General features: G+C 38.9%; 3 protein-coding genes across 3 annotated transcripts in view; 2 read left to right on the plus strand and 1 right to left on the minus strand.

The window, feature by feature from the left end:
• Window positions 1-14,164, minus strand: part of LOC139935739 (uncharacterized) — a 35,837-nt gene that overhangs the window by 18,163 nt on the left and 3,510 nt on the right. The gene's annotated exons all lie outside the window — the stretch shown is intronic.
• LOC139936556 (uncharacterized) lies at window positions 63-11,834 on the plus strand. Its single transcript, XM_071931384.1, has 3 exons — window positions 63-218; window positions 1,359-4,531; window positions 11,473-11,834. The coding sequence occupies exon 2, from the start codon at window positions 1,373-1,375 to the stop codon at window positions 2,711-2,713; it is 1,341 nt and encodes a 446-aa protein (XP_071787485.1). The 5' UTR covers window positions 63-218; window positions 1,359-1,372; the 3' UTR covers window positions 2,714-4,531; window positions 11,473-11,834.
• On the plus strand, window positions 7,285-11,480 carry LOC139936555 (uncharacterized). Its single transcript, XM_071931383.1, has 2 exons — window positions 7,285-7,460; window positions 8,445-11,480. Exon 2 carries the CDS (start codon window positions 8,459-8,461, stop codon window positions 9,803-9,805), a length of 1,347 nt encoding a protein of 448 aa, XP_071787484.1. The 5' UTR covers window positions 7,285-7,460; window positions 8,445-8,458; the 3' UTR covers window positions 9,806-11,480.

Raw genomic sequence — 14,164 nt, forward strand, 5'->3', positions numbered from 1 at the left:
GCAAGAAACCGTAACCAATAGAAAAGGCTGTTTCACAGTGTTAGGTTAAGGGCACGGTAACGAAAGTCATTTCACTATTCATGGCTTGTGTATTGCGTATCACAATGTCATTGGTGTTGATCAATACTACGAGAACTTCAGACGCAAAAGGAACAGCCATCATTCTGTGCACGCGTGTGAGGGATTCGGCTCATCTGCCAGCGGAACTATTTTAACAGGTAGACCTTTGAAAAATTGTTTGGTTTATTCGGTTTGGTTGCTTCTAAAAGAAAGGGAGACAACCTATAGTAGGCCTACATGAAATCAGCCAGGATTGTGTCAAAATATCTAGAATTTCTGACTTCCGGAAAAAGTTGTTTACTCTGTTTGCGTTCTCTCCATTGAATGGTTTGCATAAATAAGGCATTTGCTGTCTTCAGGATTAATGATGCGGAAACGTTGGTAGAAAAACATTATTTAGATTTGTCACAAAACACAAGTATGTTGGAAAACATTTAGGTGACTGTTATTATGCACTGCGCCTGATAGTCATAATATTGACACTAGTTCTGCAATTGATGCTGAACATTAATATGCTATCCCAGTCTGCAAGACATGAACATTAATAATTTAGTTGTGTATTGAGACAATGCGTATGTTCCTTAATAGCATAACAACCATTAATAATTAACAAGTGTGTTTTCTCTTTTTTTCGCTGATTTTCGTTCGGTCCTTTTTTTTTTGTTATTAGACGAGAGTTTTCCCACCAAATGTTCATTGAATTCGGCATTCTAATCGGGAAAGGCGACTCGAATTCTTTTACATGGCTGCCATTTATTTTGTGTATAGCTCAATCCACCTCACTATCGGCCGAATGTTATGATCATAAGAGTTCGTCTCTCTTGTCTTGTTTTATCTAACAGGGGAGGGCGGGTCCAGGGTGTTATGTTTTAAAGTCACCTGGAAGTGGTTTTGTCTGTTTAAATAATTTTATTGTGTTTTTTTCCTCTTTTTTTGTTTACATCCATCGATCCTGTTGTTGGCGCCTGCGCTGTTGGATGTGGCTGGAAAAAAGAAGATACAAGAGTTGCATAACGTATAATGCAAAAATTGTAAAATCTATTTTCAACACAATTCTAAGCATAAGTTTTGTACCCACTACTCTCCACATGTTTGTAACCTAAAACATGTTTATAGAGCTTTGTGTGTTTTTGAATCCTACAAACCAAGTATAAGCAGGTGTCAAAATGAAAAACATGTTTGTCATTTAAACATGTTTAAAAAGTGGGTATAAAAGAAATGTGTTTAAACTCTAAACCCTGTTTTTACACCATCATTATAATGATTTGTAATAAACATCAGATAATGTCTGTTTGTAGGTGCGTGAATAGTCATGGAGATCGAGAATAACCACACACCCGAGACCGAAGAAGCCGCTAACTACTTCAGGCGTGTTTTGGCCAATGCACTGAACCCTCTTTTAGAACAGGTCGAATACCAAGATCGAGAATCTAAGTTAGACGACGTGAAGCAGTCTCTGAGAAACATCACAAAGTTATACAAAACGGCACTGAATCAAACCACGCCTAGCTCCCGATCTGACTGGAATGATGCAGGTAACCGTTGCGCCTACGTGTTTGTGTATTTCATGCAGCACTGCTATCTAGTCCACTACTCGCTTCAACAAATCCAAGCCGATATCTCGAAAAATTGGCAAAATAAGAGCAGTCTGAATGTCTGCAGCATAGGTGGTGGTCCTGGATCGGATCTTGTTGGGCTGACCAGATTCCTTACGGACGCAGCTTTATTTCCGTCATCACTGACTTGTGTGGTTTTGGATCTGTACCCTAACTGGAAGCATACTTGGGGGTCAATCTACGACCAACTGCATGAAACATTTGACGTAACCTACCGTAAATGTGATCTTGTAAACACGGCAGCGCTGCAAGATGACATTCTACGCTTTGTTGGAAAGGCCCACTTGCTGACTTTCGTGAAATCTTTCTCGGCAGTGGCTTCATTCTTACGGCAGGATCAAAGACGAGGTGACCGCCTTCGAGCTATTCTTCGCGCGTTGAAAGGGGGCACGTATGTACTGTACATTGACAATACACACTGGGACAAATCTTTCTTAAACAATTTCGCTTTACCCGCCGGTCTTGAAGTTGTGTTTGACCTTTGTGGCAAGCAAACTTTGCCATTTGGTCAACAATTACCCACGATTAGAGAATTCAGTCACTACCTTGATTTCAGGCCAATGCGAACCTGCGATGTGACGATCTGGATTTTGTACAAAAATAAATCCGTTCGGAGCAATGTTCAGTCCACCGAGGCTTGTAGACAAGGTCGAGGGCATTGCATTAACGCACAAGCACTAAGTCAAAAGTTTAGACCCGATCCCGCCCGCATGCTTCCCGCCCAATCTGTTCAAAATACAGGTAGTCTATCACAAAATTTTGTACAGCCAATAGCAGCTCCAAAATTTCTGCCAACGTTAGATACTTCTTATAAGTATGCCTATCCGACACCAACTGTTCCAACACCAGCCACACCAACTGTTCATCAATATCACAGACCTCAGATAAATGAAGTGTACCAACCAACAAGGCCTTGCAGGGACCAGACAAGTGAAGATGCCAGCAGGCACATGATAAATGACCGAAATAGCGCTTGGAAGTTATTTAAGCGTTGCGTTTGTTGTTGTTTTTGTTGCACAGATACATTAAGCAATTAGGAGAGAACATTAAGTTATTCATAGACCAATAGCCTAGCATGTGGTGTTAAATAGCGTGCTTATTGTGCTAATTGTCATCTTCTCATGATCCACGTCCACTTTACATTGGATGCAAAAGATAAATGATACGAATCGAAGGCATATCAACTAAAAACTTCTTCTGATTCGACATTTATAAGAAAATAGAGTGGATCTGACTGCCCTATCAATAAGGGCTGAAGATAAACATTTTATTCTATTTTGAATTAAGTAAGAATCATAAATTCATAGTTGTTTTCAATTTGCATGTCTCCGGTCTCGTTTCATCTGATGTGAAAGGTATTCAAATACCTTTTTTTTCGTTGTAAAGGCCTACAGGCCAAACAAAACGTTGCATACACGATGCTACGATTGGAACGAAACGGTAGCAAACAAACAACCTTTACAAAAAATGTTTTTTTGTTGCACTTGCACATCAGGGTAAAACCTATAGCCCTGGTGGTCTTACACTTTCGTATTGTACTACGGTGTAATACAGAGGAATAGTCCTATAATAGGGTTAGGTAAAACCCAGCCCCAGAGTTCTCTCTGTGGGTGAAATAACGAATAACTAACTAACTAGACTTGTGGACAATCCGGTAAACTGTCGTGTTTCTAGAGACTTTTGGATAAGTCGTTAAGGGCTGAAGATAAGTATTTTTGTTCAATTTTAAATTTAGTAAGAGACGTGTATATAAATAGGTCTATATTGTTTATAATTTGTATGTACGGCCTCTTAATAACTTTGTTTAAGCTGATGGGGTAAGGGAAGTCGTTTCCGTGGACTCCTGGTAATCTGGAAGATGATTCAATACTGTTTTGTTGCAATTTAGTTGTATCGGTATTGTTGTACATTCAGTATTGCACATCAGGAAAAAACCCAGCCACAGTAATTCTGGGGGGGGGGGGTACATAGTTTTAAGTGCCTGCCGCGGAGAGAGCAAAACGGCTCTCTTGTAATTATCTGGCAATAATATGGCTGCCGCGAGACTACTCTATACGGTCTTGCGCATCAGCACAGCCCCATCGCAAGATACGGAGGGCCGTTTCATTAACGCTGCAATGTTTAAAACCTACTATGTTTTTATAGGCCATTATACTTGCATTTTTTAGCAATTTCTTTCGAGATTGCAAATGTCTTTTTATAAGTGATAGAAGATAGCCATTCATATTTTACCTATATCTAAAGATGTAACCCCTTATATAGAAACACAATGATGATTTTGAACAATAGTTCTTACGCAACACTCGTGCATTTCGAAACATTAATATCTGTAATATTGACTTTTAGATGTATTAAATAAGCAGACTTTATTTTAAATCGTACATAAATTAATAGTCGAAATCTATGTGTGGCAACACGTTTTTAAAAAAGTGTTTTTTTATTATCAATTTAACATTTGTTTTTCAACCCAACGTACACTATTGGTAACTACTTAAAATAAATGTTATTAGCATAAAAAAGCCGCTGAGAACATTGTGAGAAACGACTCCCTTGCTCAGAAAACGTAGTTTCGGAGAAAGAGGTAATTTCTCACTCAAAAAGACTTCAGGCTTGAAGCCATTTTTAGGCATCTGAAAGCACACACATTAACGTGTGTAAGAATTGTGTTTTTTCTTTCATTATTCTCTTGCAACTTCTATGACCAATTGAGTCAACATTTTCACAGATTTGTTTCTTTACGCATATGTTTGGATACACCAAGTGAGAATATTGTTTTTTTGACAGTTAGGTGTCCACGCTGCGTATAATATTGTAAGACATATTGTATAATATTGTTGAAGAACAAAAACCACAGAGTTTGTTTTCAACAAAACAAAAGTGGTCTTAAAAATAATGACAAATATTGTTTAAAGGCAGTGGACACTATTGGTAATTACTCAAAATAAATATCACCATAAAACCTTACTTGGTAACGAGTAATGGGGAGAGGTTGATAGTACAAAACAATGTGAGAAACGGCTCCCTCTGAAGTGACGTAGTTTTCGAGAAAGAAGTAATTTTCCGCGAATTTGATTTCGAGACCTAAGATTTAGAATTTGAGGTGTCGAAATCAAGCATCTGAAAGCACACAACTTCGCGTGACAAGGTGTTTTTTTCTTTCATTATCTCGCAACTTTGACGACCATTTGAGCTAAAATTTTCACAGGTTTGTTATTTTATACATGTTGAGATATACCAAGTAAGAAGACTGGTCTTTGACAATTACCAATAGTGTCCAGTGTCTTCAGCAATACATCAATTTAATTAGACGTTCAATGCACAGTTTCATTAGGATCTACAAACACAATAAATGATTATTCTAAATTTAGTGAGCTTTTTTTTTTAACACACGTCAGTAGAACTATGGCAACAATTTTGAGAATGTTTAAATATAAATCTAAGATCAATATAGAACAATACAAAATAAATGTGTGTTGATTAAGTAAGCCTTTGAAATAAATATTGTATTGTTATTTTTAGTGTGTTGTTCAATTCATATGTTGAATTATAGTACCACAGGTATAACATTCTTTCTGTTATATTTCAGATTTGACTTCGGGGGGGGGGGGGGCGGGTAATTTTAGAGGGATGGCTTAGCTCAAAAGTCGGAACGCTTAATTAATCGCCAATAATTTAAGAGACAGGGCCTATTTGTCTCAAAATTTAAATAGAGATCTAGAGATCTAGGTTGAGAGACTTAGACAAACCGGCGTGTATATTCACCTTTGAACTCGGTCATTTCACATAGAGATACGCGGACTTGACAGGAATGAACTGTTTGGGCATCATATGGAAAACTCATGACAGGAATGAACTGTTTGGGCATCATATGGAAAACTCATGTCACTGTGCACGTTTATCCAATATCGAGGGTCGTGGGTTCGAATTCCACCCAAATAATATGCCTGTGATATTTTTTCACAGGACTCGGGAAAGTACTGAGTACAGTGCTAACACACATCGGTTCATGGGTAAAACAACAAACCAAAATTAATATTCTTTATCCCCGATGCAAATTTAACATCTATTATATATCGTTGCGGTATCCGCTGCCAAAACATAGGATTCGAACTGCCTCTAGCTACCGGACAATCTCGGTTGTCTATAGTTGGTAGGACACTGCTCTAGAATTGCAAGGGTCGTGGGTGCAAATCCCACCGAGAAATCATGCCTGTGATATTTTTTCTGCTTAAGAAGCTCTATGAAATTAGGCCCTGGTCTTTCCTTCCTTCCTCCCGTCTTCATCCTTGTAGGACTATACAATTACAACTATCATTTGTCTTCAGTTTATGGCCTCATCACTTTTTCAACTGTTCTTTAATTTCATTGTTTTATTATAAATTGTTAGAGGTCTTAGCAGATTTTTTCGATCTGAGAATAAACCATATGACGTTTCCATAATTATTGTTGTTGTGGGTGTTATTGTTAACTTAGACATGTCAAATTTTATTTATGTTGTGGTGTAATTAAATAATTAATTATGTTTTCTTCGCCAGTTGAGGGGCATGGGGTGGCGCAGCAGACATACCGTTTTACGTGTTAGCAAAAAAAAACTGTTACAGCCGAAACTACATGTCATATCGAACTAGTTTGACTGGTATCCTGCTATATATTTGGTTTGCGGTAACACCATGTGTGTATCTACTTGCCAGGTAGAGTTGTTCTTAGGTAACTGTCTTGCTTTATTCTACTGCCGTGGAGTAGATAATCGGAGGTTCGGGAGACTTCTCAGTTCTGAAAAGAACTGTCCTGCTTTATAACTATTACCAGGGCGGATGGTATAGAAATTTGACTGGACTACTACTTTAGCTTATAGGATCGTAATAACTGTACTGCCGCGGAGTCAGTTCTGAATTGGTCTCAACGTTTCGACTAGCTTGCTCTAGTCATCGTCAGGAGACTGACTATTATAAAATATTATAAAATATTGTTTTGGTTAGCAGAAAATGTGTAGACAAAATTTTCTTCGAGCTGCTCAGTGAACGGGTTTTCCCTTCATAGATCATCATCCATGCAACACCACGACCTTTAGCTTATTGGTTGGCTGGATACGTGTTGTATTGTTACACCTCGGTAACAAACTGTGAAGTTTGATTGGTCGAGAACCAATCATGTGACGCGCAACAAAAACGCATGTTACATGGCTCGATGGGCCGGGTAACATGAAAAGTGATGTACACCGCGGTGTACATCACCTTGATCGGTCCCGGCGTCGGTCGATTTCCAGCGCTGTGTACGAAACAACCGCGGGATCGAGGGAATTGTTTCTTGTTCGTTTGCTTATTAAACAATGAATAGTCCGTTGTAATAATGTTTGAAGATGACAACAGAACTTCTAGAAGAGGAATAACAATTATACAAAGGTATAACAAAACAATTGTTGCATGCTGTGACGGGGTCCATGGCGTTTTGTACACTCAAGGGGGAAAATGGAACCCTAGGCGAACACTGTATAATACATACATATTACACACATTCACAACCCTACATGCATACATATACGTGATGATTGATGGTTGGTTTTATAATCGTAACTAGGTGCACAAGTACATGACATCAAACCGTAGCCAATAGAAAAGACTGTTTCACAGTGTTAGATTAAGGTCACGGTCACGGTCACCACTATTCATGGCTTGTGTATTGCGTATCACGATGTCATTGGTGTTGATCAATACTACGAGAACTTCAGACGCAGTGTGGGGGATGGGGGATTTGGCTCATCTGTTTGCTGAACTATTTTAACAGGTAGGCCTTTGAAAAATTGTTAGGTTTATTCGGTTTGGTTGCTTCTAAAAGAAAGGGAGACAACCTATAGTAGGCCTACATGAAATCAGCAGGATTGTGTCAAAATATCTAGAATTTCTGACTTCCGGAAAAAGTTGTTTACTCTGTTTGCGTTCTCTCCATTGAATGGTTTGCATAAATTAGGCATTTACTGTCTTCAGGATTAATTATGCAGAAACATTGGTAGAAAAACATTATTTAGATTGTAGGCCTATTATGCACTGCGCCTGATAGTCATAATTATTATTCACCAAATTCTGCTATTAACTGATGGTGAACAATCTACCCCAGTCTGCTAGACATGAAAATTAATAAATTAATTGTGTATTGCGCATTTTTCTCAATAGCGTCACAACCATTAATTGACACGACCTTTGTGACTCGAATTCTTTTACATGGCTCACATTTTTTGGGGGGGTATAGCTCAATCCACCTCACTATCGGGAGGGCGGGTCCAGAGTGTAACTTATGTTTTAACTATTTTTGTGATGTTAGAATTTTTCGCCATTTTAACCTCTGTCATGTTTTGTCTGTTTAAATAATTTTATTGTGCTATTTTGTATAATATTTAAAAGTTTTATCCATCGATCCTGTTGTTGGCGCTTGCGAAGTTTTGGATGTGGCTGAAAAAAGAAGAAAAATGAGTTGCATAGCGTAATGCACAAACTGTATGTATACAAAAACAGTGTTTAGTTTTCAACACAATTCTAAGCACAAGTTTTGTACCCACTATTCTCCACATGTTTGTAACCCAAAACATGTTTAGAGGGTTGTGTGTTTTTGAATCCTACAAACCAAGTAAAGCAGGTGTCAAAATGAAAAACATGTTTGTCATTTAAACACGTTTAAAAAGTGGGCATACAACAAATGTGTAAACTCTAAACCCTGTTTTCACACCATCATTATAATGATTTGTAATAAACATCAGATAATGTCTGTTTGTAGGTGCGTGAATAGTCATGGAGATGGAGAAAAACCACACACCCGAGACCGAAGCAGCCGCTAACTACTTCAGGCGTGTTTTGGCCAGTGCACTGAACCCTCTTTTAGATCAGGTCGAATACCAAGATCGAGAATCTAAGTTTGACGACGTGAAGCAGTCTCTGAGAAACATTACAAAGTTATACAAAACGGCACTGAATCGAACCACGCTTAGCTCCCGATCTGACTGGAATGATGCAGGTAACCGTTGCGCCTACGTGTTTGTGTATTTCATGCAGCACTGTCATCTAGTCCACTACTCGCTTCAACAAATCCAAGCCGATATCTCGAAAAATTGGCAAAATAAGAGCAGTCTGAATGTCTGCAGCATAGGTGGTGGTCCTGGATCGGATCTTGTTGGGCTGACCAGATTCCTTACGGACGCAGCTTTATTTCCACCATCACTTACTTGTGTGGTTTTGGATCTGTACCCTAACTGGAAGCATACTTGGGGGTCAATCTACGACCAACTGCCTGAAACATTTGACGTAACCTACCGTAAATGTGATCTTGTTAACACGGCAGCGCTGCAAGATGACATTCTACGCTTTGTTGGAAATGCCGACTTGCTGACTTTCGTGAAATCTTTCTCGGCAGTGGCTTCATTCTTACGGCAGGATCAAAGACGAGGTGACCGCCTTCGAGCTATTCTTCGTGCATTGAAAGGGGGCACGTATGTACTGTACATTGACAATACACACTGGGACAAATCTTTCTTAAATAATTTCGCTTTACCCGCTGGACTAAAAGTTGTGTTTGACCTTTGTGGCAAACAAAATTTGCCATTTGGTCAACATTCACACACGATTAGAGAATTCAGTCACCTCCTTGATTTCAGACCAATGCGAAACTGCGATGTGACGATCTGGATTTTGTACAAAAATAAATCCGTTCGGAGCAATGTTCAGTCCACCGAGGCTTGCAGACAAGGTCGATCGCATTTTATCCACGCACAACCACCAAGTCAAGAGTTTAGACCCGTTCCCGCCCGCATGCCTCCCGCCCAATCTGTTCCAAACACAGGTAGTCTATCACAAAATTTTGTAAAGCCAATAGCAGCTCCGAAATATCAGTCAACGGTAGATACTTCTTATAAGTACGCATATCCGACACCAACTGTTCCAACACCAGCCACACCAACTGTTCGTCATCATCAATGTCACAGACCTCAGATAAATGAAGTGTACCGGCCAACAAGGCCTTGCAGGGACCAGACAAGTGAAGATGCCAGAAATCAGACAAATTACCGAGTTAGCGCTTGGAAGACATTTAAGCGTTGCTTTTGTTGTACTCGCACAGACGACGGAGAGTTTGAAAATGAATAGACCATTAGCCTAGCATGTGGTGTTAAATAGATTGCTTATTGTGCAAATTGTCCTCTTCTCATGATCCACGTCCACTTTACATTGGATGCAAAAGATAAATGTACGAATCGAAGGCATGTCAACTAAAAATTTCTTCTGATTCGACATTTTTAAGAAAATAGAATGGATCTGACTGTCCGTACAATTAGGGATGAATATAAACATTTTTATTCAATTCTAAATTCAAGGCAGTGGACACTATTGGTAATTACTCAAAATAATTATTAGCATAAAACCTCACTTGGTAACGAGTAATGGGGAGCTGTTGATAGTATAAAACATTGTGAGAAACGGCTCTCTCTGAAGTGACTTAGTTTTCGAGAAAGAAGTAATTTTCCATGAATTTGATTTCGAGACCTCAAGTTTAGAACTTGACATCTCGAAATCAAGCATCAGAACGCACACAACTTCGTGTGACATGGGTGTTTTTTCTTTCATTATTATCTCGCAACTTCGATGACCGATTGAGAAAGTGTTCTTTATTATCAATTTAAAGGCACCTGGAAATAGATTTTTTTTTTCTTCAAACATTTGAGTATATATTCCTGAACAAAAAAAAATTTTTTTAGTAATTGTTTTTAACGATTTTTAAGTTTAAAAAAATTAAATAAAGTTGTGTGGGGGTGACTCCGCCTACCCCTTTTGTGACGTCAATCGAGGAAGACTTTGCCTCGATCGAACATCGAACACACGTACGGGCAAGTACATTCAAGTCCTAGTCGTTAGTTTGTGCGTTTTGAAAAAGTTTTTTTCTTGCATTTTTCCGGCAATGTCGACCAGGTGTATTGCTGCTGGATGCAGCAAAACAACTAAAGATGGTGTCAGTTTGCCAAGTTGTCCGGTCCGACGTCTTTTCCAGCGCTGTGCAGCAAACACTTCATTCGAGCCGTCGTGCTTCGAGAATCCGGAATACACTACACATTTTGACATGAACAGAAACGTTCTTTTCTACCCCAATAATTTGTCCAGCTAGTGGGGAAGTCGAAGAAGGTACCTGAAAGACGTAACGAACCTAACGGAGCATTTGCCCAACGTGAAAAAAAAATCAAGTATTGTTTCAACTTTGAGGGCATGTTTTTAGCTTGCGCCAAGCGTCACTATGTTGTTTTGGCACTGCATGCGATTCATCGCGCCTCGATTGACGTCACGAACAGCGCCCTCTCAGTCGGGCTTCTTTTCAAATTTGTAAATAACATGGAAACAATTTTTTTAAACCTTAGTTAATTGTTTATTCATATTCCACTCATCAAAACACATATTTTAGTGACAAAAGCTTTATTTTGACAAAACACCACTTCCACACGTTTGGTAATTACTCAAAATAATTGTTAGCATAAACAACTGTTGATAGATACAAAACATTGTGAGAAACGGCTCCCTCGTCTCTGAAAACGTAGTTCTTGAGAAAGAAGTCTGAAAGCACACAAATTAATGTGTGTAAATTGTGTTTTTTTTCTTTCATTATTCTCTTGCAACTTCTATGACCAACTGGAGTCAAAATTTTCACAGATGTGTCTTTTTATGCATATGTTGGGTTACACCAAGTGAGAATATTGGTCTTTGACAATTAGGTATCCACAGTGTGTATAGTATTGTAAGACTATAGTGAAGGACAAAAACACACAGAGTTTTGTTTTCAACAAAACAAAAGTGGTCTTAAAAATAATGACAAATAGTACAACTGTTTTGTTTAAAAATGCACAAATTTAATCAGACGTTCAATGCGTAGTTTTATTAAGATCTACAAACACCGACATGATTATTCTAAATTTAGTGATCATTTTTGACAAACACAGTAAAACTATAGCAATTTTGTTGAGAACGTTTAGTCTAAAATTTAAGATCAACATAGAAAAATAAAATTGTGTGTTTATTAAGTAAGCCTTTGGGATAAATATTATACTGTTGTTATTGGTGTGTTGTTCACGATGTTGAATGTAGTACCACAGGCATGACATTCTTTCGCTATTTCAGATTTGTTTGCACTAAGAAAAATAAAGAACCATCGAAACTCAAAAACCCTTGTTACCAGGGTGTGCATGTTGCTCAGAAATGTTTGTACTCAATCATTGAACTTTTCCTACATTTTTTACAGACATCACAGAACGTTGCTTTACACACAATGTTACGATAACAAAGGGCCCAAGCCAAAAAAAACAACCTTTGACAGTGGTGTAACTGCAGTATTGTTGTACCTTCAATATTGCACATAAAGGGAAAAACCCAGCCACAGTAGTTCTGTCTGAGGGGACATAATTAGCTAGACTTGTGGACAAGCCGTTAATATGTCGTTGAATGTCGACTACATAGCGCCCTCTTTCGGATTTCTCCGTCATTAGCCTACTGCGAGGTGGCGTCTGATATTATAGCTAATAACTAATTTGGGGAGAGTTTTGCGTGGCTGATGCTGATAAAATAACCACGATCTCTCGAACTTGAAATCTAGTGCTCTTGTTCTCAAAAATTGTTATATTTCGCTCTCAGAAGCGTGGGTCCTTTTCCAAGTATGAGTCTTGCAAACTTCGGGGGGGGGGGGTAATTTTAGATGGATGGCTTAGCTCAAATGCAACGGTTAAAAAATTAATCGCCAAGAATTTAAAAGGAAGAAACGGCAGGGCCTTTGTCTCAAAATTTAAATAGAGATCTAGAGATCTAGGTTGAGAGACTTTTTCGGATTGTTGAATCCTCCTCCCCAGCCCATATTGATTTCAGTGGGTGTGTTCGATATAGCTTCCCTTGTCCCGATATGAGCTGACCCTCATTCAGCTCATAGTAGACAGGCTCTTTTATTGAGTTACGCTGGCTGGGTGGTCAGGGCACCATACCCACGAAAAACAGCAAGCTGTCATATCAATGGATGATGTCATCGTCAGCCAATCATCGTGCAAGAAAACCGTGAGGTTTAATGGTTGATTGTTTTTCGTAGTGGGAGTTTTGGACTACCGGTGGAAATCGCTGTATCCTGACTGGACTATAGCTACGACCCGGTCTCGCTTTTAACATTTCCGGGAAGAATATGAAATAATCTATCCATATATACAAATTGGGGACTGTTGCCGACATTCATAACGGGAAAATTTGCCGTGTTTTTGTGACTTGTTTTCTTTCTTTTTGAAGCCATTTTTTACGTACAAAATTCTCTTTTTAAAATTTGAGTTGCACCGATTTTTTCATACAAAACGATAGATATGCTCTTCACTTCAATGTTCTGCTCCATTATTTCTGTCAATACTTTTCAGATAAGGCCAAAAAAAGACTGAATTTCAGAAGCCCTTTGGAATAATTATAAACCGAGGTCACGCATGAAAAACCACACCAACCCCTGCAGATAAAACCCAAGCTAAGCTTATTATGGGTTGCGGGTAGACTGTAGGGCCCAGTCTATCCCTACTGGCCACCGTGGTTTTGCGCCCTCTTGCGATGTTAGTCGGAGTGATTGACCGATCGTTCCTGGATCCGTTTTACGCTTTGGGCTCATGTTGTCCCGGATTAGGGGAAGTTTCTCTTTGAACGCTTCCGACGTCTTTCCCCTAGTGTGGCGAAGAATGAATGCGCTCCGATTCAAGAAGTCTAATATAGGCTTACTGAGTGTAGTTAATATTCTCCATGCTCGATTGGGGAGAGTTGCACAATCATGTGTGATAACTCGATGTAACTTTAGGATTTTAAACTGGCAAATCCAACCCCCTGCCAATTAGAGCAATGTCCCCATATGCCCCTCCCCCTCCCACCTGAAAAGTCCAGTCATCTATTCGGCCACTAGACCTTTATCATACTGCCTCAATCTTCGGCATAAAAAAACGTTATGTTGGCGTAACCCGACCTACCCTAAAAAGACGGCCGACCCTGGGTATTTTTATTTTTTCAAGGGAAGAAAATTCATGATTACAATTTATTAAAGACATAAAAATAAAATAAATGTCATCAAGAGTTTGTTGTGTGTAGCCGTGCTTTCTTTTGTTGTCGTGTATTTATACCATCGGACACCATCGGAACAGAAGAAAAAAATTCACAGATTTACAAATAACCTATAAACAGTTTACAGAAGGTAATGGTGAAAGACTTCCACATAAATAAATGTCGACTAGTTACAATCTTCAATGAAGTTCATGGTCTCACTCCAAACAACATCAGTCAACTGCAAGTTAAACTACATCAACTTATAAACTCACACACTCACATCTCATGAACTAAATTTTCTAATCCTCCAAACAAACAAGGGCTGCTACAGACAATCTCTCTGCCCACGCACCTTCCCCTAATGGAACGAACTACCACCAGAAGCAAAAAATTGCCCCAGATGTCCCATGCGTTTAAGAT

The sequence above is a fragment of the Asterias amurensis genome, chromosome 4, assembly GCF_032118995.1.
Source record: "Asterias amurensis chromosome 4, ASM3211899v1".
Taxonomy (NCBI): Eukaryota; Metazoa; Echinodermata; class Asteroidea; order Forcipulatida; family Asteriidae; genus Asterias; species Asterias amurensis.